Below are 24209 nucleotides of genomic sequence, written 5' to 3' on the forward strand. Positions count from 1 at the left end.
TCTCTCTCTCTCTCTCTCTCTCTCTCTCTCTCTCTCTCTCTCTCTCTGTCTATCTCTCTTTACCTCTGACTCTGTCTCTCTCTGTCTCTTTCTCTCTCTCCCTCTCTCTCTCTCTCTCCCTTTCTCATTCTCTCTCTCTCACTGCGTCATAATGTGGGTGAGGTTAGACAGTGAGAGAGAGAGGGAGGAGGGTGGCAGCTAAAATAGAGCGTTTCGTCGTCACACTCACACACACACACACACACACACACACACACACACACACACACACACACACACACACACACACACACACATACATACACACACACACACACACACACACACAGCCAAAACAGAAAAAGTGTTATTTAAAGACAAGAGCAGTAGTTGCTCATCTCATTTAGAAAGCCACAGAGAGAAGGAGAAAGAAAGGGAGGGAGGGATGGATGGAGGAGAGGTACCCAGGGAGATGGAGGGAGGAAGGGGAAAGAGAGTGAGAGACAGAAGAGCAACAGAGATGATGTCATCCTTTAACCCAGTATACCTCTCCCTTCTCTCTCTCTCTCTCTCTCTCTCTCTCTCTCTCTCTCTCTCTCTCTCTCTCTCTCTCTCTCTCTCGCCCTTTCCCCCATCTCTCTCTTCTCCCTCTCTCTGTGGCAGTACTATATTTAGCTCTGTCTGTCTGTGTGTGTGTGTGTGTGTGTGTGTGTGTTGCCGGGTGTCTGAATCAGTGATGCTTCTTCATGTCTGCCCCTTAAAGATGTCTGCACACCTTTAAACTCCCTGTCTTTTTCACATTATTTCTCTCTCCTGCCCTTTTGCTCTCTAGCTCTCTCTTTCTCTCTCTCCCTCTCTCTCCCTCTCTCTCCATCCATGTTTCCACAAACTCACTGTCTCCAATTTAATTTATATTTTTCTGCCACTGTGCTCCGGAAGCTACAATATGTACACTTACAAAAAAGGGTTCCAAAAGGGTTCTTCGGCTGTCCCCATAGGATAACCCTTTGTGGTTCCAGGTAGAACTCTTTTGGGTTCCATGTAGAACCCTGTGTAAATCTCTCTCTCTCTCTCTCTCCCTCTCTCTCTCTCTCTCTCTCTCTCTCTCTCTCTCTCTCTCTCTCTCTCTCTCTCTCTCTCTCTCTCTCTCTCTCTCTCTCTCTCTCTTATTCTAGTTCGCTCCCCCTCTCTCTTCACCCCTTTCCCTACCGCCCCCTCCTCCTGTATCCTTAATGATACCCTATTCCCTATATAGTCCACTACTTTTGAACAGGCCTATGGGCACAATTCCTTTCCTTAATACTGTAGCCCAGGGATGGGCAACTTTGATGGGGATGGGGGCCACAAAAAATGTGAAGTCATCATGACGCGATGCAGTGGCTCGCGGGTCTGCGTACCCACATCAATACCCACACATGCAGTCAAGTGATTTGTGCAATAAATATATTTGTGCAGTTAAACTACTTAACTAAATGCAGGGCTGGCCCTTACCTTTTTAACATTTTACTGGCCCGTGTCTTGATGGCGCAGATAAATGTTTTAGTACATTTAAAGGACATGTTAAAGTACATATTTTGCCATGGGGTGGAGAGACATTTTTGCAATTCTATAACACATTTCATACAATTCTACTAATTTTGCCATGACTTATGCCATGTTAATATGATATCTGAGTGAGAGTGACTAACAAAATCAATTGGGGCCCCCTGGAGGTCAGGGCCCCTGGGCATGTGCCTTGCGTGCCCTGTCGATATTTGGCCATGATTACTAGTTGGCCATGATTACTAGTTCTAACTTACCAATTAAAACATTGTTAGCTGACATGGCTAATTGAGTGACTGTCAGTGACTGACATACTGTAACAAGAGAAAAACTGCTGATGCACAACCACATTTTTTAATTGCATATTATGTATTATACTATTCTAATTCTCAACAGTAAGTTGAGACCCAGACTGAGGTCGGGCCCCCCGTTTTTGAAAATCGACTCGAGGGCCTCAGTGGGCCGCCAGTTGCCCATCCCTACTGTAGTCATACTCCCTTGCTCTCTCTCTCTCTCTCGCTCTCTCTCTCTCTCTCTCTCTCTCTCTCTCTCTCTCTTTCTCTTTCTCTCTCTTTTCCCTCCCTTTCTCGATCTGTTCTTTCTGGTTCCTAGTTCGGCTCTTCTTCATACAATTACTCTCCATTAAAAACGGATTAGATTTCTCCTTCATAGTCTGACTATGGAGGGAGAGAGAGGAATGGATGGAGGGAGAGAGGAGGGAGAAAAGGATGGAGGGGTGAGACAGAGCTCTACAGTTCGACCATTTTACTCGCATATGCACCTAAATATTTTGCTGTGCGACCTGGAAGTTCTATTTAGGAGCATCAGTGAGGCACATTTTTGGGTGGATTCTAGCGTTAATATCTAAAATATTTTTCATTGTGCTCCTATTTTTTGTTTTGTGCGCCTACATTTTCCAACAATTTTTCAACACATGCTCCTTATAAAAAAGGTCAGCGTAGAGCCCTGTGAGAGGGAAGGAGGGTTGGGGGAGAGGGTTGGAGAGGTGCAAAGAGGAAGAGGGATGGATGTACACTTTTGAACATTTAGACTTTGAACATTTAGTTCAAGGGTTTTGTGTTACCTTGATGTGATCAAAAGGTGCAGCCTGTTGGTTGAAAAGGTTTTGACTGTTTGCAGGAGTGTTGTGTGTTTAACCTGTCCCTCTCTCCATCCCTCTCTCCGTCCATCTCTCCATCCCTCTCACCGTCCCTCTCTCCATCCCTCTCACCGTCCCTCTCTCCATCCCTCTCACCGTCCCTCTCTCCATCCCTCTCTCCGTCCCTCTCTCCATCCCTATCACCGTCCCTCTCTCCATCCCTCTCACCGTCCCTCTCTCCATCCCTCTCACCGTCCCTCTCTCCATCCCTCTCACCGTCCCTCTCTCCATCCCTCTCACCGTCCCTCTCTCCATCCCTCTCACCGTCCCTCTCTCCATCCCTCTCACCGTCCCTCTCTCCATCCCTCTCACCGTCCCTCTCTCCATCCCTCTCACCGTCCCTCTCTCCATCCCTCTCACCGTCCCTCTCTCCATCCCTCCCCAGATGCCCCTGTGGCAGAGCTCCATGACCTGTTCTGTAAGAAGCTGCAGCAGTGCTGCGTCCTCTTTGACTTCCTGGACTGTGTGGCAGACCTGAAGGGGAAAGAGATCAAACGAGCTGCGCTCAACGAACTGGTGGAGTCTGTTGCTACAAGCAGAGGAGTTCTGATAGAGCCACTCTACCCAGAGGCTATTAAGATGGTGAGAGAGATGGAGAGAGGGAGGGAGGGGGAGGCGGTAGGGAGAAGAGAGTGTGAGAGGAGAGAGGGATGGAGGGAGGGAGAGGGGGGAGAATAGGAGAGGAAAGGGGGTGGAGAAGGGATAGAGAGGAGTAGAAGATTGGAGAAAGGGAGAGATGGAGGGATGAGAGGAGGTGGGGAGATGTAAAGACCTCTTCAACTGGAGTGTAAACTAAAATAAAGGATTGGTTGAAGGAGAGAGAAAGAGGGAGGAGAGGAAGAGAGGGACAGGACAAAGGAAATAGATAGATAGCGTTTGAGAAAAGAGAAAGGGTTATGAAGTTTCTATTCTCTTATTTTTCCTCCTTTTCCTTTCCTCCTCCCTCCACCTCTCCTCTCTCCACCTCTCCACCTCTCCACCTCTCATCTCGTCTCCTCTCCTCTCCTCCTTCCATCCCTCCATCACTCTATCCTCTTTTAGATCTCAGTGAATATCTTCAGGACGTTACCTCCCAGTGAGAACCCAGAGTTTGACCCGGAGGAGGATGAACCCACTCTAGAGGCCTCCTGGCCACACCTGCAGGTACACGCATGCACACACACACACACACACACACACACACACACACACACACACACACACACACACACACACACACACACACACACACACACACACACACACACACACACACAAACACGGGCAGTCATACGATTAGTAACAGACTTGAAATCTATATCTGTGAAGATGATTCCATGTATCATCCTCAGTCTTAACTCTGTCTTAACTGTGTGTGTGTGTGTGTTCTCTGTGTGTCTGTTTTCTCAGCTGGTGTATGAGTTCTTTCTGCGTTTCCTGGAGAGCCCAGACTTCCAGCCCTCCATGGCCAAACGCTATGTCGACCAGAAGTTTGTTCTTCAGGTAAAAAGCTATTTCTTCTGTCTCTGTTTGTGTATTACTCAGACTCTCTGGGTTCTCTATGTCTGCATTTTGATCATTTATCTCTCTTTCTCTGTGTGTGCCTGTCTGTATGTGTGTGTGTGTGTGTGTGTGTGTGTGTGTGTGTGTGTGTGTAGCTGTTGGAATTGTTTGACAGTGAAGATCCGAGGGAGAGAGAGTACCTCAAGACCATCCTGCATCGTGTCTACGGCAAACTGCTCGGCCTGCGGGCGTACATACGCAAACAGATCAACAATATCTTCCTCAGGTACCACACACACACACACACACACACACACACACACACACACACACGCTCAGGCAGACACGCACGCATGTACATACTCACACACTCACTCACGTGCAAACTCACACAGACACTCATGCAGACTCACACGTAAACCCAACACACACACACAAATTGAAATATTGCAAATTATGCGTTTGTGTGACCTGTCTCTGTTCTTCCAGGTTTATCTATGAGACTGAGCACTTCAACGGTGTGGCAGAGCTACTGGAGATTCTGGGCAGGTGTGTATCATCTTGTATCACACACTCTTTACCCTCTATGGGGTGCAGGCCCTCAAGTTCTGTTAGATCAATACATGTCCCTGATTGGTTTTCCCTTTGGGAAAGGTCTATGCACTCTCTAGAGCATTGTTTCTTATTCCTGTTCCTGGAGACTTAAAGTGGTGCGTATTTTAGTTTTTTGCCCTAGCACTACACACCTGATTCCTCTAATCAAGTCATTATTACAGTTTTTTTTCGATTGCTAACAAGCATTGTTCAATACTGCGGATACATGTGCAAAACTCTAAATACAGTTATCAAAACAACATGCAACTTGGCAATGCACATCCTATATGTCACAAAAGCAAATCTTTCTACCAAATAAAAGCTAACAGTCTCTCACGACATGCACACTTTGTCATTCATAATATCATGACCTACAAAACAGCTAAAATGTGTCAATTTGTCTTTAATATCATATTTTTTTAGATGAACCAACAGTCATTTTTACATAAGAGTGGCAAACCTGTACTGTATAGAATGTCCTCAAACAATCACCCACAAGGACAAGGGGGCAGAGGGAACACTTATACACAGACTAATGAGGGGATTAGAACCAGGTGTATGTGATTGACAAGACAAGACAAATGTGATGATGATAATTGGGGCGGCAGTGGTTAGTAAGCCGGTGACAACGAACGCTGAAGCCTGCCCGAACAAGGAGGGGAGGCAGCCTCGGCGGAAGTCGTGACAGTACCCCCCCTTGACGCGCAGCTCCAGCAGCGCGCCGACCCCAGCCTCGGGGACGTCCAGGAGGACGCGTGGCAAACCTGTACTGTATAGAATGTCCTCAATACGGTAATCAGGGGGGAGTAACAACCTATAAGTGACCTCGTTGATTCTCCTCAGGACTTTGAACGGCCCCACAAACAGCGGGCTCAGCTTCCGGCAGGGCAGGCAGAGGGACAGATTCCGGGTCGCGAGCCAGACCCGATCCCCCGGTACGAAGACCGGGGCCTAAATGCAGTGACGGTCAGCGTTGGCCTTCTGAGGTGAATGTGGGCAGCGTCCCACGCCTCCTCCACGTGCCGAAACCAGTCATCCACCGCAGGAGCCTCGGTCTGGCTCTGGTGCCACGGTGCCAGAACCGGTTGGTAACCTAAAACACATTGGAATGGTGTCGGAGAGAGTTCTGGGCATATTCTGCCCATGGCAAGAATACCGACCACTCCCCCGGCCGGTTCTGGCAGTAGGACCGCAGGAACCTACCCACATCCTGATTTACCCATTCCACCTGCCCATTTGACTCGGGGTGGAACTCTGAGGTCAGGCTGACCGAGACCCCCAGACGTTCCATGAATGCCTTCCAGACCTTGGACGTGAACTGGGGACCTTGGTCGGACACTATATCCTCTGGCACCCCGTAGTGCCAGAAGACGTGAGTAAACAGGGCCTCCGCAGTCTGCAGGGCCGTGGGGAGACTGGGCAGAGTAAGGAGGCGGCAGGACTTGGAAAAGCGGTCCACAATGACTAGGATGGTGGTGTTACCTTGGGAGAGGGGAAGATCGGTCAAAAAATCTATACTAAGGTGAGACCATGGTCGTTGTGGAACTGGTAAAGGTTGTAACTTACCCACTGGGAGGTGCCTAGGTGCCTTACTCTGGGCGCACACCGAGCAGGAGGAGACGTACACCCTCACGTCCTTAGCCAAGGTAGGCCACCAGTACTTTCCGATCAAGCAGCGCGCTGTATGACCGATACCTGGGTGACCAGAGGAGGGTGACGTGTGTGGAGGCCGGGAGTATGGGGGTGTTGTCTCTGGGCCTCTCCTCTGTGTCATACAGCTGGGACAGTACGTTCACGTTCTTCGTGCCCGGAATGTATGATAGTGTAAAATCAAACCGGGTGAAGAATAGGGCCCACCTGGCCTGGCGAGGATTCAGCCTCCTCGCTGCCCGGATGTACTCCAGGTTAGGGTGGTCCGTCCAGACGAGGAAAGGGTGTTTCGCTCCTTCGAGCCAATGCCTCCACACGGTCAAAGCTCGGACAACAGCCAACAGCTCCCGATCACCAACGTCGTTGTTCTGCTCCGCCGGGCTGAGCTTCTTAGAGAAGAAGGCACAGGCAGGGGCGGAGCTTGGGTGCCTGAGTGTTGGGACAGGACAGCGCCTATCCCTACCTTGGACGCATCCACCTCTACTACGAACGGTAGTGATGGATCAGGGTGGGCCAGTACCGGGGCTGAGGTGAACAGACCCCGCAGTCTCCTGAAGGTCAGCCTCAGCAGACCAGGCCCACCCTTCAACAGGGATGTAATGGGAGCTGCGACCTTGCCAAAACCCCGGATAAACCTCTGATAGTAGTTGGCAAAGGAAGCGCTGCACCTCCTTAACCGTGTTTGGAGTCGGCCAATTACGCACGGCTGAAATGCGATCTCCCTCCATCTCCACACCTGAGGTGGTAATGCGGTATCCGAGGAAGGAGACAAACTGCTGGAAAAACATACACTTCTCTGCCTTGGCATAAAGGTCATTTTCTAACAGCACTTTGCGAACCAGGGACACATGCTCAGCGCACGTAGTGGAATACACCAGGATGTCATCGATGTAGACCACCACACCGCGACCAAGCATGTCCCGAAACACCTTGTTCACAAAGGACTGAAAGACGGATGGAGCATTCATCAAACCGTAGGGCATCACCAGGTATTCATAATGCCCTGTGGTTGTGCTGAATGCTGTCTTCCACTCATCCCCCTCCCGAACACGCACCAGGTTGTATGCACTCCTGAGATCTAGCTTAGTGAAGAAGCGCGCCCCATGCATTGACTCAATCACTGAAGGAAAGAGGGGGAGAGGATAACTAAATCTAATCGTCTCCCTGTTCAGTGATCGATAATCAATGCACGGGCACAGACCGCCGTCTTTCTTCTTCACAAAGAAGAAACTTGAGGAGGCGGGTAAAGTGGAGGGACGTATATACCCCTGGCCGAGGGACTCGGTGATGTATGTTTCCAAAGCCTCCGTTTCAGCCTGCGACAGCGGGCACACATGACTCCTGGGAGGTACAGCGTCTACCCGAAGGTATATCGCGCAATCCCCCGCCCGATGAGGTGGTAATTTAGACGCGTGCGCCAAATCGAGGTATTCGGGGGGAATACGCACGGTGGAGGTACCGTCTGGACTTTCCACCATGGTTGTACCAATGGAAACACCTAGACACCTACCTTGACACTCTCGCGAACACCCCGTGAGAGCCCTCTGCGTCGTTGTGGAGTGCTAGCCAAGGGATACCTAATACCACAGGGAAAGCAGGAGACTCAATAATCGAAAAAAATAACCTGCTCACAATGTGTCTCCTGGGTGATCATGGTGACTGGTATAGTGACTTCCGTAACAAACCCGGACCCCAATGGTCGACTATCAAGTGCTCTGATGGGGAGTGGAATGGATATGGGAACCAATGAAATGCCTTGGCCATAAAGTTCCCAGCTGCGCCTGAATCGTCTAGCGCCTTACACTGGGGAACTACCATGTGATCGGGAAAGTGGATAGGTAGGGTACAGTGCGCAGCAGAGGGCTCTGAACAAGTGTGGGTGTTCGATACCTAGTGTGATGCGAGAGTGCCCTGCCTGCCGCCTCCAGGCCCAAAAGAACGTTGACTACGACGTGTGGTGTACTGTCCCTTCGTGCCACCAGAGTGGCACTGTCGCTTTCTTCCTCCGCTCTCTCGGACAGCGGCTCCACCCAGCTCCATCAGCTCGGGAGCCGAGTCGTCCGGGGTGGAAACGGGCAGACCCCTACCAGGACGTCCTCTAGCTGCCAGCAGGTTGTCCAAACGAATGGCCATGTCCACCAGTCTCGTGAAGGACAACATGGTGTCCCGGCAGGCTAGCTCCCATCGGACATCCTCCCGCAGATGGCAACGGAAATGGTCGATCAAGGCCCGCTCGTTCCACCTGGACCCCGCTGCCAGAGTCCGAAACTCCAACGCGAAGTCATGCGCGGTCCTCGTCCCCTGCCTCAGGTGGACCAGCCGCTCGCCCGCCTATCGACCCTCGGGCGGGTGATCGAAGACCACCCGGAAGAGGCGAGCGAACTCCCCGTAGTCCTCCAACGCGGCTCCTCCTTCGTTCCACACCGCGTTGGCCCACTCCAGGGCTTTCCCACAGAGGGAGGAAACGAGGACGGACACCTTCTCCCGCTCCGATGGCGCCAGCCTGATGCTGGAGAAGTAAAGCTCTAGTTGGAGGAGGAATCCTTGGCAGAGCGCCACCGTCCCATCGAACGCCCGTGGTTGGGATATCTGGATCCCTCTGGGTGCTGGGGTGTAGGTGGCTGGATCCGGTTGACCAGCTGGTGTTGACAAATCGGGTCCTGTCCTCTCCAGGCGTTGGACGACCTGAAGAACCCGATCCATCGCTTCCCCCACGCTGGCCAGCATCGGGGAATGTTCCTGGACTCGTGCCACGACTTCAGGCATGCGCTCTTCTCCCGCTGACTCCATAGCAGGTGGGTGATTCTGTGATGCGTGTGATGGAAGGAGTCAGGCGCAGGAGGGTAGTCACCGAATACAGAGTTTATTCCTTCGTTACACAAAATACACTGGAATAGCGACAAACGAAACAGGCACAGGGGAAACTATCTACCCTGGCAGTACACTGTAACAGTATCTCCATACAATACATAGACACAGGGGAATCATCTACCCTGGCAACAAAATGGTATGAGTAGCTCCACGAGCTACACTACTCTCACATTCAAACAATCACCCACAAGGACAAGGGGGGCAGAGGGAACACTTATACACAGACTAATGAGGGGATTAGAACCAGGTGTGTGTGATTGACAAGACAAGACAAATGTGATGATGATAATTGGGGTGGCAGTGGTTAGTAAGCCAGTGATGACGAATGCCGAAACCTGCCCGAACAAGGAGGGGAGGCAGCCTCGGCGGAAGTCGTGACAACAATGCTAGTGAACCCTGTCTGCTGCATTGGGCCACAAGTTCTCATCCACATCACACCGTGCGGCCTCTCGCGCAATACACCTAGGAAATAATCTATTTGCATGCCTGATCTATCCCTGGCAATCTTTTGGAGAGATATCCAGGCATGCTGCATTCATTGCATCCAAGAGTGACATTTGATCATGGTCATAAACTTTCCACCTCCATGAGGAAAATAATTATTCTATGGTGTTGAGGAAGGGAGAGTAAGGGGGGAGGAAAAGTGACACCATCCCGGGATGGGCTGCAAACCACTCTGTGACTGCATGGGAGTAGTGAAATGTCACATTGTCCCATACAATCACCCAGGTTTCCATATTTCTTCTGACTTGCCCTCTTTCTTCACCTGGCAAAAGCCTTCCATAGAGGTCATCCATGAATGAAATGAGGCGCACTGTGTTGTATGGCCCAATTAGTGGTTTATGTAACAGCAATCCTTCAGAGGATATTACGGCACACATTGTGATGTTGGCACCCCTCTGGCCCGGAACATTCACTGTTGCTCTTTTCCCAATCACATTCCTTCCACCATGTTAATACCAGCCTCACCACAAAGACGAACATGTGCGGTGTTGGCCTGGCTTCAAGCTCCATGACACTCTAAAATATTGTAAATCCACAGGGCAACATAACAGTTATTCTATAACAGTAGTTTGCATTACAGTATACTGTAACTGAAATCACTGCTGAGTGTGCAGTGCTCTGGTGGGTTTTGTTTACAGTAAAAACAGTACTGTATTACAGGATATAGACATCTTACCTGCACATATTGGTACCGGAGTTCCTTGACACGATCAGAGTTCCTCTCAAAGGGAACAGTGTACACCTGCTTCATGCTGATATGATGCTTTGTCAAGACTCTAGCAATGGTTGTCATGCTTACACTTTCAACGTTTTGAAATGAATTTTTGTCTGCCAACACTCTCTCTTGAATTTCTCTGAGTTTTATGGCATTGTTGCTAATGACCATGTCAACAATTACAGCTTCCTGCTGAGCAGAGAAAATCCTACCCCCCTCCATTTGGTAACCGTTGGGTCCTAAAACAGAAATAATTACACACAAGTGGTTTGGAGAGCTTTTGCTCGATTTACTACTCTACAGTAATATTCAGTACAGTTAGATGCCCATGCAGAATGCATATCTTACCAGTTAGTTTGCTGGAAGATTCTTATAATAGATGACACAGTTGAGCGTTGCAAATTTGGCTGCACTCTGAGACCAGCATCTCTCATTGATAGACCATGATTGACAACATGATCAATGATTGTAGCCCTAATCTCATCTGACACTAAAACTCTGGGTCTTCCCCTCAATCGTTTTCCACCACGGATACGTAATCCCCTCAGTTGTCTTCCACCACAGATACGTAATCCTCTGCCTCTCCAGGCAACTCTTCCACCTCTGTAAGCTACTACACGATCTCTGGCTGGGTCCATGTTTATATAAAATATATTCCAAAGATGTCCCCATTTGTAGAGATGGTAATGACACAAAAATGGAAAACACCTGGGTAGGTCTTCAGTTACATAATGTAGAATGAAAATCAGCTGTGAATAATTAAGAGTTATTATTATTATTTTCTATTTTGCTTTTACTGTAGAAATGTAAAACATTGCAGTCTAATAAAATGTTCAGTAGCTTTTGAACTTGAGTTTAACAGTTTTGATAAGGGTATCTTAACATTTGCAAAATGGTCTGTAGATAACTAGAGTTTTGTTGGTAAATGTGTTTTTGTGAGACAAGTATTTATGTAATTTGAAAGATGTTGTCATTTAATGCATTTTGTGTCAAAACAATGACAAATGATCCACAGGTTGCCACATAGAGTGTTGTTGTGATAACTGTATTTAGAGTTTTGCACATGTATCCGCAGTATTGAACAATGCTTGTTAGCGATCGAAAAAAACTGTAAACCTTTGATTAGTGGAATCAGGTGTGTAGTGCTAGGGCAAAAACTAAAATGTTGAATAAGAACTCTAGTCTAGAGAGTGCAGACTCTAGACCTTTCCCCAAGGGAAAACCAATTTCTGATAAAAAATAAAGAAAACCAGCCAACATTGCCATCCTCGAGGATTGAAGCTGTGCATCCCCTCTACACTCTAAACCAGGGATGGGCAACTTTGATGGGGGTGGGGGCCACAAAAAAAATCAGAACTCGCGGATCTGCGTACCCAAATCTATACTCACACATGCAGTCAACTGATTTGTGCAATCAATCCATTTGTGCAATTAAACTATACTTAACTCTGTTAACGAAATGCTTTATACCAGTAGCCTGGGCCGGCCCTAACCTTTTGGAGGCCCTAAGCAAGATTTGGTTGGAGTGCCCCCCACCTCGCAGGCAATTCTTTTTACTGGCTCATGTCTTGAATGATGGAGAGAAAATGTTTAGTTTTAAAGGGAAAGTTCACCTAAATTACAAAATGACACATTGGTTTCCTTAATCTGTAAGTAGTCTATGTACAAGATATGTCAACGTTTTAGCATTTGTGGAACAAATCCCATTTGTCATGGGACAGATATTAGCATTTTTCAAACATCATGTTCAAAACCTCTATAAGTGACTTTGTTTAGCTTCACAATCAATTGTAGATACTTTCGGATGATTTGGACAAGTGCGAAAAATGCTAATACTGGTCATTTGTGTGAACTATCCCTTTAAAGGCCCAGTGCAGTCAAAACCTTGATTTTCCTGTGTTTTATATATATATTTACACACTATGAGGTTGGAACAATACTGTGACATTTTTAAAATGATGATGCCTGAAATTTCAGCCTGTTTGGGTGGTTTGGAGTTTTGGACTGCCTGGTGAAATTAGTTAATAGACCAATGAGAAAGAGAGTTCCAAACGTCTCTGCCAATAACAGCTAGTTTTCAGTTAGCCCCTCCCCACTCAGACCACTCCCAGACAGTCCTAGCAAAATTCTTACTTGAGAAATTACTCTTCGCTATGAAGCTATTTTTTATTTACCATTTTGTTTGAAAACAATCAGAGTAAGGTACTTAATTGTAACCCAGAAATGATTTGATATTGAGATAAAAACAGCTGCATTGGATCTTTAAAGTTAATTTCCTGCAATTCTACACATTTTGCCATGGCGTGGAGAGGAAATATTGCAATTTTATAACAAATTTCATGCAATTCTCAAAATTTAGCCATGAGACAGAGAGAAAAAAATAGCAATTTCCTGCAGTTCTATTCATTTTGACATGGGGTGGAGAAACATTTGAGCAGTTTTAAAGCTAATTTACTGCAATTCTACACCTTTTGCCATGACTTATGCCATGTTAATATGATATGGGACTAATAAAATCATTGGGGGGCTACTGGAGGTCAGGGCCCAGGTTGGTATTCGGCCATGATTACTACAAGTTTAGATAGCTGGCTAGACTAACTTACTAATCTTAAAATTGTTAGCTGACATGGCTAATTGAGTGACTGTCAGTGACTGACATAACCAAATTTCGATGCACAACCAAAATTGCACCTTGTGTATTCTACTATTTCAACTCGCTACAGGCACAGGGCAGGAGGTTAGGAAGTGCAGTTGAGACCCTGAGTGAGTTTGGAAATTGTTCCGCGGGCCTCTAATTGCCCAATCCCTGCACTACACAGTTTATCTTTCTCCCTTACAACAAGTGACACACACACACACACACTGTTTATCTTTCTCCCTAGTCAACAAAACAGATGTTTGATTTTAGAAGGTTTCTTCATGCTGAGACTGAAAGATTGAGAGATAGAGATATGGAGGGAGGGAGGGTGAAGGAGTAAGTGAAGGAGTGAGTGAGTCAATGTTTTGGGAGAAGGAGGGGGTGTGGGCTTCAGGTTGATGCTGACTGAGTATTTATAGACCCACCCACACACTCACTGATAGATAGAAGAAAGGGAGAGAGAGGGAGAGGGTGGGGAGAAAGAGACGGGAGGGGAGGGAGAATGAAATAGAGGGGTATAGAGGGGTGCCGTAGACAGAAGAGAGAGGATGAGAAAGGGAGGATTAGAGAGGGATGCGATAGAGAGCAAGAGAGAGAGGCAGATATCTCTCTTTCAGTCCTCAAATAAGAAGAGTGGAAACAAGGGAAGAAAAAGGGCGATAAAAGGATTTCAAAAAACGATAAATGGAAGACAGACACAAATAACGAGAGAGAGAGAGAGAGAGAGAGAGAGAGAGAGAGAGAGAGAGAGAGAGAGAGAGAAAGAGAAACGTTGGGTGTGTAAAGGAGAACAAAAGGAGAAAGGTGGATAGAAAGAGAGAGGGGAATGGATAGAGGTGTGAAAGAATGAAAAAAAGAGGAGAGAATAATAGAAACAGCGAGGAGGAAGAGCAGGAGGAGAAAAAGAGGAGAGGAGGAAAAACGGATTAAGAAAGGATTAAGAAAAAAAGTGTCATCATATCTTGTCATCATCACCACATCTCTCTCTCCCTCTCTCTCTCTTCTCTCTCAATTTCAATTTCAATTCCATTTCAATTTAAGTGGCTTTATTGGCATGGGAAACATATGTTTACATTGCCAAAGCAAGTGAAATAGATAATGAACAAACGTGAAATAAACAATAAAAAATGAACAGTAAACATTACACTCACAAAAGTTCCAAATGAATAAAGATATTTCAAATATCATAATATGTCTATATACAGTGTTGTAACGATATGCAAATAGTTGAAGTACAAAAGGGAAAATAAATAAACATAAATATGGTTTCTAAATGTACAATGTTGTTTGTTCTTCACTGGTTGCCCTTTTCTTGTGGCAACAGGTCACAAATCTTGCTGCTGTGATGGCACAGTGTGGTATTTCACCCAATAGATATGGGAGTTTATCAAACCTGGATTTGTTTTCAAATTCTTTGTGGGTCTGTGTAATCTGAGGGAAATATGTGTCTCTCATATGGTCATACATTTGGCAGGAGGTTAGGAAGTGCAGCTCAGTTTCCACCTCATTTTGTGGGCAGTGTGCACATAGCCTGTCTTCTCTTGAGAGCCAGGTCTGCCTACGGCGGCCTTTCTCAATAGCAAGGCACTGAGTCTGTACATAGTCAAAGCTTTCCTTAATTTTGGGTCAGTCACAGTGGTCAGGTAGGGCCAAATAGCGTTCTAGTTTGCTCTGTTTTTTTTGTTAATTCTTTCCAATGTGTCAAGTATTTATCTTTTTGTTTTCTCATGATTTGGTTGGCTCTAATTGTGTTGCTATCCTGGGGCTCTGTGGGGTCTGTTTGTGTTTGAACAGAGCCCCAGGACCAGCTTGCTTAGGGGACTCTTCTCCAAGTTTATCTCTCTGTAGGTGATGGCTTTGTTATGGAAGGTTTGGGAATCACATCCTTTTAGGTGGTTGTAGAATTAAAATTTAACAGGACTTTTTTGGACTTTGATAATTAGCGGGTATCGGCCTAATTTTGCTCTGCATGCATTATTTGGTGTTTTACATTGTACACTGAGGATATTTTTTCAGAATACTGCATGCAGAGTCTCAATTTGGTGTTTGTCCCATTTTGTGAATTCTTGGTTGGTGAGCGGACCCCAGACCTCACAACCATAAAGGGCAATGGGTTCTATAACTGATTCAAGTATTTTTTTGCCAGATCCTAATTGGTATGTTGAAGTTTATGTTCTTTTTGATGAGAAAACAAAACAAAAAGATAAATACTTGACACATTGAAAATAATTAACAAAAAAACAGAGCAAACTATTTGGCCCGAAACAGACAGAGAGTGCAAAGTGGCAGAATACCTGACCACTGTGACTGACCCAAAATTAAGGAAAGCTTTGACTATGTACAGACTCAGTGCCTTGCTATTGAGAAAGGCAGACCTGGCTCTCAACAGAAAACAGGCTATGTGCACACTGCCCACAAAATGAGGTGGAAACTGAGCTGCACTTCCTAACCCCCTGCCAAGTGTATGACCATATTAGAGACACATATTTCCCTCAGATTACACAGACCCACAAAGAATTTGAAAACAAATCCAGTTTTGATAAACTTCCATATCTATTGGGTGAAATACCACACTGTGCCATCACAGCAGCAAGATTTGTGACCTGTTGCCACAAGAAAAGGGCAACCAGTGAAGAACAAACAACATTGTACATTTAGAACCCATATTTATGTTGATTTATTTTCCCTTTTGTACTTCAACTATTTGCACATCGTTACAACACTGTATATAAACATATTACGATATTTGAAATGTATTTATTCCTTTGGGACTTTTGTGAGTGTAATGTTTACTGTTCATTTTTTATTGTTTATTTCACTTTTGTTTATTATCTATTTCACTTGCTTTGGCAATGTAAACACATGTTTCCCATGCCAATAAAGCCACTTAAATTGAAATGGAATTGAAATTGAAATTGAGAGAGAAGAGAGAGAGAGGGAGAGAGAGATGTGGTGATGATGACAAGATATGATGACACTTTTTTTCTTAATCCTTTCTTAATCCGTTTTTCCTCCTCTCCTCTTTTTCTCCTCCTGCTCTTCCTCCTCGCTGTTTCTATTATTCTCTCCTCTTTTTTTCATTCTTTCACACCTCTATCCATTCCCCTCTCTCTTTCTATCCACCTCTCTCCTTTTGTTCTCCTCTACCCACCCAATTTATCTCTGTATCTCTGTATCTCTCTCTCTCTCTCTCTCTCTCCCTCTCTCTCTCTCTCTCTCTCTCTCTCTCTCTCCCTCTCTCTCTCTCTCTCTCTCTCTCTCTCTCTCTCTCTCTCTCTCTCTCTCTCTCTCTCTCTCTCTCTCTCTCTCTCTCTCTCACTCTCTCTTTCAATTCAATTCAAAGGGCTTTATTGGCATGGGAAACATACGTTTACATTGCCAAAGCAAGTGAAATAGATAATGAACAAAAGTGAAATTAACAATATAAAATGAACAGTAAACATTACACTCACAAAAGTTCCAAAGGAATAGAGACATGTCAAATGTCATATTATGGATATATACTGTACAGTGTTGTAACGATGTGCAAATAGTTAAAGTACAAAAGTGAAAATAAATAAACATAAAGTAAATATGGTTGTATTTACAATGGTTTTTGTTCTTCACTGGTTGCCCTTTTCTTGTGGCAACAGGTCACAAATCTTGCTGCTGTGATGGCACGCTGTGGTATTTCACCCAATAGACGTGGGTGTTTATCAAAATTGGATTTGTTTTAGAATAGTTTAGAATAGATTGAATTTGTATTTGTGGTCCTGGCAACTGGACCTTCTTTGGAACACCATTATTTTTGTCTTACTGAGATTCACTGTCAGGGTCCAGGTCTGACAGAATATGTGCAGAAAGTCTAGGTGCTGCTGTAGGCCCTCCTTGGTTGGGGACAGAAGCTCCAGATCATCAGCAAACAGTAGACTTTGACTTCAGATTCTAGTAGGGTGAGGCCGGGTGCTGCAGACTGTTCTAGTGCCCTTGCCAATTCGTTGATATAAATGTTGAAGAGGGTGGGGCTCAAACTGCATCCCTGTCTCATCCCACTGCCCTGTGGAAAGAAATGTGTGTGTTTTTTGCCAATTTTAACTGCACATTTGTTGTTTGTGTACATGGATTTTAGAATGTCGTATGTTTTTCCGCCAACACTGCTTTCCATCAATTTGTAAAGCAGACCCTCATGCCAAATTGAGTCAAAATCTTTTTTGAAATCAACAAAGCATGAGAAGACTTTGTCTTTGTTTTGTTTTGTTTGTTTGTCAATTAGAGTGTGCAGGGTGAGTTTGTTGTCTGTCTACGGTAATTTGGTAAAAAGCCAATTTGACATTTTCTCAGTACATCATTTTCACTGAGGAAATGAACAAGTCTGCTGTTAATGATAATGCAGAAGATTTCCCCAAGGATGCTGTTGATGCATATCCCACAGTAGTTATTGGGGTCAAATTTGTCTCCACTTTTGTGGATTGGGGTGATCAGTCCTTGGTTCCAAATGTTGGGGAAGATGCCAGAGCTGAGGATGATGTTAAAGAGTTTAAGTGTAGCCAATTGGAATTTTTGGTCTGTATATTTTATCATTTCAATAAGGATACCATCAACACCACAGGCCTTTTTTTAGTTGGAGGGTTTGTATTTTCTCCTGCAGTTCATTCAATGTAATTGGAGAATCCAGTGGGTTCTGGTAGTCTTTAATAGTAGATTCTAAGATTTGTATTTGATCATGTAGAGTGCATTCGGAAAGTATTCAGACCCCTTCACTTTTTCCACATTTTGTTACGTTACATCCTTATTCAAAAATGGATTAAATAAAAACATTTCCTCATCAATCTACACACAATACCCCATAATGACAAAGCGAAAACAGGTTTTTAGTATTTTTGCAAGAACCCGATGGTCACTCTGACAGAGCTCCAGAGTTCCTTTGTGGAGATGGGAGAACCTTCCAGAAGGACAACCATATCTGCAGCACTCCACCAGTCAGGCCTTTATGGTACAGTGGCCAGACGGAAGCCACTCCTCAGTAATAGGCACATGACAGCCCACTTGGAGTTTGTCTAAAAGGCACCTAAAGGACTCTCAGACCATGAAGAACAAGACTCTCTGGTCTGATGAAACCAAGATTGAACTCTTTGGCCTGAATGCCAAGCGTCACGTCTGGAGGAAACATGGCACCATCCCTACGGTGAAGCATTGTGGTGGCAGCATCATGCTGTGGGGATGTTTTTCAGCGGCAGGGACTGGGAGACTAGTCAGGATTGAGGGAAAGATGAACGGAGCAAAGTACAGAGAGATCCTTGATGAAAACCTGCTCCAGAGTGCTCAGGACCTCAGACTGGGGTGAAGGTTCACCTTCCAACAGGACAACGACCCTAAACACACAGCCTAGACAATGCAGGAGCGGCTTCGGGACAAGTCTCTGAATGTCCTTGAGTGCCCCAGCCAGAGCCTGGACTTGAACCCGATTGAACATCTCTGGAGAGACCTGAAAATAGCTGTGCAGCTACACTCCCCATCCAATCAGACAGAGCTTGAGAGGATCTGCAGAGAAGAACGGGAGAAACTCCCCAAATACAGGTGTGACAAGCTTGTAGTGTTATACCCAAGAAGACTCGAGGCTGGAATCGCTGCCAAAGGTGCTTCAACAAAGTACTGAATAAAGGGTCTGAATACTTTTTTTTTTTATATACATTTGCAAATATAAAAAAAAAAACTGTTTTCAAATCAAATCAAATCACATGTATTGGTCACATAGCAGATGTTATTGCGAGTGTAGCGAAATGCTTGTGCTTCTAGTTCCGACAGTGCAGCAATATCTAGCAAGTAATATCTAACAGTTCCACACAAAAACCTAATACACACAATCTAAGTAAAGAAATGGAATAAGAATATATAAATATATGGATGAGATGAGTGGCATACAGTGGCTTGCGAAAGTATTCACCCCCTTGACATTTTTCCTATTTTGTTGCCTTACAAACTGGAATTTAAATGGATTTTGGGGGGGTTTGTATCATTTGATTTACAGAACATGCCTACCACTTTGAAGATGCAAAATATTTTTTGAAATAAGAAATAAGACCAAAAAACTGAAAACTTGCATTCACCCCCCCCCCCCCACTCAAGTGTTGCTTTAGCAGTATGCTTAGGGTCATTGTCCTGCTGGAAGGTGAACCTCCGTCCCAGTCTCAAATCTCTGGAAGAGTGAAACAGGTTTCCCTTAAGAATTTTCCTGTATTTAGCGCCATCCATAATTCCTTCAATTCTGACCAGTTTCCCAGTCCCTGCCGATGAAAAACATCCCCACAGCATGATGCTGCCACCACCGTGCTTCACTGTTGGGATGGTGTTCTCGGGGTGATGAGAGGTGTTGGGTTTGCGCCAGACATAGCGTTTTCCTTGATGGCCAAAAAGCTCAAATTTAGTCTCATCTGACCAGAGTACCTTCTTCGATATGTTTGGGGAGTCTCCCACATGCCTTTTGGTGAACACCAAACGTGTTTGCTTATTTTTTTCTTTAAGCAATGTCTTTTTTCTGGCCACTCTTCCGTAAAGCCCAGCTCTGTGGAGTGTACGGCTTAAAGTGGTCCTATGGACAGATACTCCAATCTCCGCTGTGGAGCTTTGCAGCTCCTTCAGGGTTATCTTTGGTCTCTTTGTTGCCTCTCTGATTAATGCCCTCCTTGCCTGGTCCGTGAGTTTTGGTGGGCGGCCCTCTCTTGGCAGGTTTGTTGTGGTGCCATATTCTTTCCATTTTTAAATAATGGATTTAATGGTGCTCCGTAGGATGTTCAAAGTTTTGGATATTTTTTTTGTGAATTCTGAAGGTAATTGGTTGCACCAGATCTTATTGAGGGGCTTCATAGCAAAAGGGGTGAATACATGTGCACGCACCACTTTTCCGTTATTAATTTTTTTTATTTTTTTTTACTTGGACTATTTTGTGTATGTCCATTACATGAAATCCAAATAAAGATCCATTTAAATTACAGGTTGTAATGCAACAAAATAGGAAATCGCCAAGGGGGATGAATACTTTTGTAAGGCACTGTAGGCTAAGATGCAATAGATAGTATAGAATACAGTATATACAAATCAGATGGGTAATGCAAAATATGTAAACATTATTAAGGTGGCATTATTAAAGTGACTAGTGTTCCATTTATTAAAGTGGCCAGTGATTTTCATGTCTGTATGTAGGCAGCAGCCTCTCTGTGCTAGTGATGGCTGTTTAACAGTCTGATGGCCTTGAGATAGAAGCAGTTTTTCAGTCTTTCGGTCCCAGCTTTGATGCACCTGTACTAACCTCGCCTTCTGGATGATAGCGGGGTGAACAGGCAGTGGCTCGGGTGGTAGTTGTCCTTGATTATCTTTTTGGCCTTCCTGTGACATCAGGTGCTGTAGGTGTCCTGGAGGGCAGGTAGTTTGCCCCCGGTGATGTGTTGTGCAGACCGCGCCACCCACTGGAGAGCCCTGCGGTTGTGGGCAGTTCAGTTCCCATACCAGGCGGTGATACAGCCCGACAGGATGCTCTCAATTGTGCATCTGTAAAAGTTTGTGAGGGTTTTAGGTGACAGGCCAAATTTCTTCAGCCTTTCTTTCTCCACTGCTCTCCCGTCGATGTGGATAGGGGGGGTACTCCCTCTGCTGTTTCCTGAAGTCCACGATCATCTCCTTAGTTTTTTTGACGTTGAGTGAGAGGTTATTTTCCTGACACCACACTCCTAGAGCCCTCACCTCCTCCCTGTAGGCTGTCTCATCGTTGTTGGTAATCAAGCCTACTACTGTTGTGTCGTCTGCAAACTTGATGATTGAGTTGGAGGCGTGCATGGCTACGCAGTCATGTGTGAACAGGGAGTACAGGAGGTGGCTGTGCACACACCCTTGTGGGGCCCCAGTGTTGAGGATCAGCGAAGTGGAGATGTTGTTTCCTACCTTCAGCACCTGGGGGCGGCCCATCAGGAAGTTCTGGACCCAATTGCAAAGGGCATGGTTGAGACCCAGGGCCTCAAGCTTGATGATGAGCTTGGAGGGTAATATGGTGTTGAATGCTGAGCTATAGTCAATGAACAGCATTCTTACATAGCTATTCCTCTTGTTCAGATGGGATAGGGCAGTGTTTAGTGTGATGGCGATTGCATCGTCTGTGGACCTATTGGGGCGGTCAGCAAATTGAAGTGGGTCTAGGGTGACAGGTAAGGTGGAGGTGATATGATCTTTGACTAGTCTCTCAAAGCACTTCACGATGACAGAAGTGAGTGCTATGGGGTGTTTGTCATTTAGTTCAGTTACCTTTGCATTCTTGGGTACAGGAACAATGGTGGCCATCTTGATACTGCAAAGTTTCCTAAGGACTAAAAGCGAGGCAGCCGTCTCTGTCGGCGCCATCTTAATTTTTTTTGCTTTGTTATTATGGGGTATTGTTTGTAGATTGATGAGGAAAAAAACGATTTAATCCGTTTTAGAATAAGGCGGTAAGGGAATGAAATGTGGAAAAGTCAATGAATCTGAATACTTTCCGAATGCACTGTATATGTTTTTGCTGTTTGTTCTTTGTTATAGAGCCAAAAATATTGGAGAAGTGGTTTATCCATACATCTCCGTTTTGCATAGATAACTCTTTGTGTTGTTGTTTGTTTAGTGTGTTCCAATATTCCCAGAAGCAGTTAGATTCTATGGATTCTTCAATTACATTGAGCTGATTTCTGACGTGCTGTTCCTTCTTTTTCCGTAGTGCATTTCTGTATTGTTTTAGTGATTCACCATAGTGAAGGCGTAGGCTCAGGTTTTCTAGGTCTCTATGGTTTTGGTTGGTTAGGTTTCTCCATTTCTTTCTTAGGTTTTTTCTTCATCAAAGTATTTGCCATTGTTGTACATTTTCTTAGGTTGTATGCTTGAATTTTTTAAATTTCATAGGGAACCTTCTCTTTCTCTACAGCATTATAAACGGGTTTGCTCTGCCCCTGAAGTCGGAACATAAGCAATTCCTGGTTCGAGTCCTGATCCCTCTACACTCAGCCAAGTCCCTGTCCATCTTCCACGCACAGGTCAGTCACTCACACACACACACACACACACACACACACACACACACACACACACACACACACACACACACCATGCAGCACGGCCTGCTAACCACGCACACATGCTCTCTCTCTCTCTCTCTCTCTCTCTCTTTTTCTCTCTGTTCCCCAGTACTAAGAGTTAAAGGTGCACTATGGAGAAATCATTTCCTGGTTGCTAAAATTCGAATACTTTGCCTAATTTCAGTTTATGTGACAAAACAAGCAAGTATAGTGTAGAAAATCATTGTATAATCTAAACCGCTGTGAAATATATTTTCCATAACCAAAAATGTATTTTCAGCTGTTTGAAATAAAAAACCAAACGTAGGAACGGGATTCATAGAAATAGTGCACACTGAACAGATCTACCGCTTCTTAGACTTGCTTTCAATGAGAATGACAGATCTATAACTCACATTTCTATGTGAATTTGGTCAGGTTGCCCAAAAAGTTACACATTGCAGCTTTAAATATTAAATTAGAGAGACTTCATTGTGCACCCATGGCTCACACCATCCTCTTATACACACACACACAACCAGTATCTGTGAATGTGTGTGTCTATGTGTCAATGTGTAGGTTTCTATATGTGTATGTGTGCTCTATTCAATCTGTATGTACTTGTATGTGTGCATCTCAGCCTTGGTGTGTGTATATATGTGTGTATATATGTGTGTGTTTGTGTATGTGTCAGTGTTTGTGTGTGTGTGTATTCTGAGTATAAACATCAGCTTGCCCTACATTTCTCTCCTCAGACTCCATGTATTATATATTAACACACGCAGCACGGCCTGCTAACCACACACACACGCACACATGCTCACTCGCTCTCTCGCTCTCTCACTCTCTCGCTCTCTCGCTCTGTTCCCACGTACTAAGAGTTAAAGGTGCACTATGGAGAAATAATTTCCTGGTTGCTAAAATTCTAATAGTTCACCTAATTTCAAGTTATGTGACAAAACAAGTGTAAAATCATTGTACAATCTAAACTGCTGTGAAATATATTTTCCATAACCCAAAATATTGTATTTTCAGCTGTTTGAAGCAAAAAATGAAACTTAAGAACAGGAAGCATAGAAATAGCACACACAGAACAGATCTACCGCTTCTTAGACATGCTTTCAATGAGAATGACAGATCTATAATTCACATTTCTATGTGCATTTGGTTGGGTTGCCCAAAAAGTTACATATTGCAGTTTTAAATATTAAATGAGAGCGACTGCAATGTGCACCCATGACCACTAGAGACCGGCCTCGAGTCACACTACAGACTGACTGACTGCACATCCAGCTGTGATCACAACTTACACCATCCTCTTATACACACACACACACACAACCAGTATCTGTGAATGTGTGTGTCTATGTGTCAATGTGTAGGTTTCTATATGTGTATGTGTGCTCTATTCAATCTGAATGTACTTGTATGTGTGCGTCTCAGCCTTGGTGTGTGTGTGTGTATATATGTGTGTATATATGTGTGTGTGTGTGTTTGTGTATGTGTCAGTGTGTGTGTGTGTGTGTGTGTATTCTGAGTATAAACGTCAGCTTGCCCTACATTTCTCTCCTCAGACTCCATGTATTATTTATTAACACACGCAGCACGGCCTGCTAACCACGCACACATGCTCTCTCGCTCTCTCGCTCTCTCGCTCTGTTCCCAAGTACTAAGAGTTAAAGGTGCACTATGGAGAAATAATTTCCTGGTTGCTAAAATTGTAATAGTTCACCTAATTTCAAGTTATGTGACAAAACAAGCAAGTATAGTGTGGAGAATCATTGTACAATCTAAACTGCTGTGAAATATATTTTCCATAACCAAAAATATTGTATTTTCAGCTGTTTGAAGCAAAAAAACGAAACTGAAGAACGGGAAGCATAGAAATAGCGCACATAGAACAGATCTACTGCTTCTTAGACTTGCTTTCAATGAGAATGACATATCTATAACTCACATGTCTATGTGAATTTGGTTGGGTTGCCCAAAAAGTTACATCTTGCAGCTTTAAATATTAAATGAGAGTGA

At 44.9% G+C, this 24209-nt stretch overlaps 1 protein-coding gene across 1 annotated transcript in view; it reads left to right on the forward strand.

Annotated features, from left to right (window-relative positions):
• LOC121571246 (serine/threonine-protein phosphatase 2A 56 kDa regulatory subunit beta isoform-like) overlaps positions 1-24209 on the forward strand; it is a 65302-nt gene that overhangs the window by 27345 nt on the left and 13748 nt on the right. The window contains exons 2-7 of the mRNA XM_041882588.2: positions 3066-3262; positions 3722-3823; positions 4070-4162; positions 4318-4448; positions 4652-4711; positions 22052-22160. Coding sequence (XP_041738522.1) covers positions 3066-3262; positions 3722-3823; positions 4070-4162; positions 4318-4448; positions 4652-4711; positions 22052-22160 — 692 coding nt within the window. The remainder of the gene's footprint in view (positions 1-3065; positions 3263-3721; positions 3824-4069; positions 4163-4317; positions 4449-4651; positions 4712-22051; positions 22161-24209) is intronic.

This window comes from Coregonus clupeaformis, chromosome 8, assembly GCF_020615455.1.
Source record: "Coregonus clupeaformis isolate EN_2021a chromosome 8, ASM2061545v1, whole genome shotgun sequence".
NCBI lineage: Eukaryota > Metazoa > Chordata > Actinopteri > Salmoniformes > Salmonidae > Coregonus > Coregonus clupeaformis.